At 46.2% G+C, this 3,438-nt stretch overlaps 1 protein-coding gene across 1 annotated transcript; it reads left to right on the forward strand.

Moving 5' to 3' along the window:
* The first annotated feature begins 362 nt into the window (after window positions 1–362).
* Window positions 363–2,125, forward strand: LOC118618082 (serine-threonine kinase receptor-associated protein-like). The gene is given in 3 exon segments (XM_036244023.1): window positions 363–394; window positions 1,028–1,833; window positions 1,836–2,125. Coding segments are annotated over 3 exon segments (981 nt in total). The 3' UTR covers window positions 1,979–2,125.
* The last annotated feature ends 1,313 nt before the right edge of the window (window positions 2,126–3,438 follow it).

Below are 3,438 nucleotides of genomic sequence, written 5' to 3' on the forward strand. Positions count from 1 at the left end.
CTCGGTTGTGGCTCGTCCCGGCCCCGGTCAGGGTCGTGCAGGAGGCAACCAGTCAATGTGCCTCTTTCACATAGATGTCTCTCTTTCTCTCTCCTACTCTATCTGCAGACAAATGGAACAATATCCTCTGGTGAGGAAGGAAGGAAGGAAGGAAGGAAGGAAGGAAGGAAGGAGGGAGGGAGGGAGGGAGGAAGGAAGGGAGGGAGGAAGGAAGGGAGGGAGGAAGGGAGGAAGGAAGGGAGGAGGGAGGGAGGGAGGGAGGGAGGGCGGGAGGGAGGGAGGGCGGGAGGGCGGGAGGGCGGGCACACAGATTCCCAAAGTCACTACTATTAGGAATGAAATTCATTTTAAAAAATAGTGGCATGAGTAACTTCCGCCGGTGGCGGTGTGGACGGTGCCGGTCGAGACCGCCGGTTTTGTGGTTCTCCCCCTCCCCTACTTTCCTCCCTCCCTCCCTCCCTCTCCCTCCCTGGGCGGCTGTCGGTGGCTAGTAGCAAACTCCCTGACCCATCCCTAACCCTTTCCTGACCTGGGCGCCAGGGGTTGGCCTCCCAGTTCCGTCTCCGGCCCGCCCCAGCGTCAGGGCCTTGAGGAGCCCGAGGCGCTGCAGTTGCGAGAGAGGAACCAGAGGACCCTTGCTCCCCGCCCCGCTCGCTCGGTTCGCCGCCTGGGCAATGAGGCCGACTCCGCTCACCTGCGCAGGCCACACGCGGCCTGTGGTCGACTTGGCCTTCAGTGGTATCACGCCTTAACGGCTATTTCCTTTTTTTTTTATCCTCACTCGAGGACATTTTTCCATTTTTTGTTCAGGTAGAGTGGGAGGGAGAGAGAGGAAGAGAGAGAGAAACATCGACGTGAAAGGGACACATCGAGTGGCTGCCACCCGCACAACTGACCAGGGCCGGGGACAAACCGCAACCGAGGTACATGCCCTTAGCGGGAACCGAACCCGGGTCTCTCCGGACCGCAGGCCAACGCTCTAACCGCTGAGCAAACCGGCCAGGGCTTACGGCTATTTCTTAATCAGCACGTGCAAAGATGGTAAACCTATGCTACGTCAGGGGGACACAGGAGACTGGATTGGAACTTTTTTGGGTCATAAGGGTGCCGTTTGGGGTGCAACATTGAATAAGGATGCCACCAAAGCAGCTACAGCAGCTGCAGATTTCACAGCCAAAGTATGGGATGCTGTCTCAGGAGGTGAGTTGATGACCCTGGCTCATAAACACATTGTCAAGTCTGTGGATTTTACGCAGGATAGTAATTACTTGTTAACTGGGGGACAGGATAAACTGTTACGCATATATGACTTGAACAAACCTGAAGCAGAACCTAAAGAAATCAGTGGTCATACCTCTGGTATTAAAAAGGTTCTATGGTGCAGTGAGGATAAACAGATTCTTTCAGCTGATGATAAAACTGTCCGCCTTTGGGATCATTCTACTGTGACAGAAGTGAAATCTCTAAGTTTGAATATGTCTGTTAGCAGTATGGAATATATTCCTGAGGGAGAGATCTTGGTAATAACTTATGGACGATCTATTGCTTTTCATAGTGCAGTAAGTTTGGACCCAATTAAATCCTTTGAAGCTCCTGCGCCCATGAACTCTGCATCTCTTCATCCTGAGAAAGAATTTCTTGTTGCAGGTGGTGAAGACTTTAAACTTTATAAGTATGATTATAATAGTGGAGAAGAATTAGAATCCTACAAAGGACACTTTGGTCCTATTCACTGCGTGAGATTTAGTCCTGATGGAGAACTCTATGCCAGTAGTTCTGAAGATGGAACTTGGAGATTATGGCAAACTGTAGTAGGAAAAACATATGGCCTTTGGAATGTGTGCTTCCTGAAGAAGATAGTGGTGAGATGGCAAAGCCAAAGATCAGTTTTCCAGAGACAGCAGAAGAGGAGCTAGAAGAAATTGCTTCAGAGAATTCAGATTCCATCTGTAGTTCAACTCCTGAAGTGAAGGCCTGAGTATCATGCATATGCCTCAAATAGTATGCACCGTACGGACTGAAACGAGCAAGCAGAGAAAAGCATCCGCCTTTCAGAGTTGGTCTCTGCTTAAGACAAACATGGAGCAGTAAATAATGAGGAGTATGAATTAGCTCCAGTGTGGACCTAACTAACTTACTGTTACCTGTAAGTGAAAATGCAAGAGTATCAGATGAAGGCAGGTGGAGTTATGCTCTAGTAGTACAATGGCCTATTGTCTTTTTAATGAATACATGCAAGCCAACATCCAATTTCTCTTATTACAGTTAGATTTCTTGTAGCTGTTTATGTTATTATGGAGACGAAAAATATATTGGCCTATTTTTCTGACTTTTCCCTTAAAGCAGAAAGCCTTTTTTGTGCTTTCATTGTAAAGAAGAGGGGGAAGACATGATAAAGTAACAGGTTTTATTTCTCGTTCATTGTAGACTGCTTCTGAACATCTAATTGTTTTTTAGTTGTCCAAATAAAATGCCTCTAAAATAAAACAATGTTTGTTTCTTGGGAAAAATGGATAGATTTGAGTTTTGTACATGGAAATTGCCTACATCATAACTGTATCAAAACAATCTGATTAAAGAATCTGTGGTAAAAAAAAAAAAAAATAGTGGCATGATATACTTATCTTGGATGTTGCAGTGGAAAAGTCATTTTAAAATAAGAAAGTTTTAGTAATACCACCCCCTGACTTTAAAAATGATTTAAGCCCTGGCCGGTTTGGCTCAGCAGTTAGAGCGTTGGCCTGAGATCCAGAGAGACCCAGGTTCGGTTCCCGCTAAGGGCACGTACCTCGATTGCAGTTTGTATCTGGTTGGGTTGCACAGGTGGCAGCCACTCGATGTGTCCCTTTACGTCAATGTTTCTCTCTTTCTCTTTTCCTCTCTCTCCCTCCCACTCTTACTCTATCTGAACAAAAAACAAAAAAATGTCCTCGGGTGAGGATAAAAAAAAAAAAGATTTAAAATGTGTCATACATACACACCTAAGAGTAATGACTAGTTAAGCCAGAAATTATCACCTTTCTCTTCCTGTTCCAGCCTGGGATAAAGATAGAAATCAGAAGGATAAAAATCTAATGACTAACAAGTTGTTAAGGGAAAAATAAAACAAGTGTCTGATTTACTGATATCATTCTAAGTATTCAATAGGATAGACATCACACCAACAAATTAGAAGATTTTTGCCTTTCTTGTCGGCTTTTCCCTTCATCCTCAGGGCAGCCCAGCTAAGAGCTCATTTAATGAACTTCGTCAATGTACTGGGCCGGCGTGGTGCTAGGTCAGCCTCACCGGGGCCCTGAAGAACACCCGGGCTTCCTGGATGTAACTGCTCTAATGAAGCATCATGTGGGGGCCACCGGAGCCCAGATAGGAGGTACCCAGCCCTGTGAGGAACACCACCCATTCCCCAAGGAGCTCATTTTATCACTTTATTTTATC

The sequence above is a fragment of the Molossus molossus genome, unplaced genomic scaffold (genome assembly GCF_014108415.1).
Source record: "Molossus molossus isolate mMolMol1 unplaced genomic scaffold, mMolMol1.p scaffold_m16_p_1, whole genome shotgun sequence".
NCBI classification, from domain to species: Eukaryota; Metazoa; Chordata; class Mammalia; order Chiroptera; family Molossidae; genus Molossus; species Molossus molossus.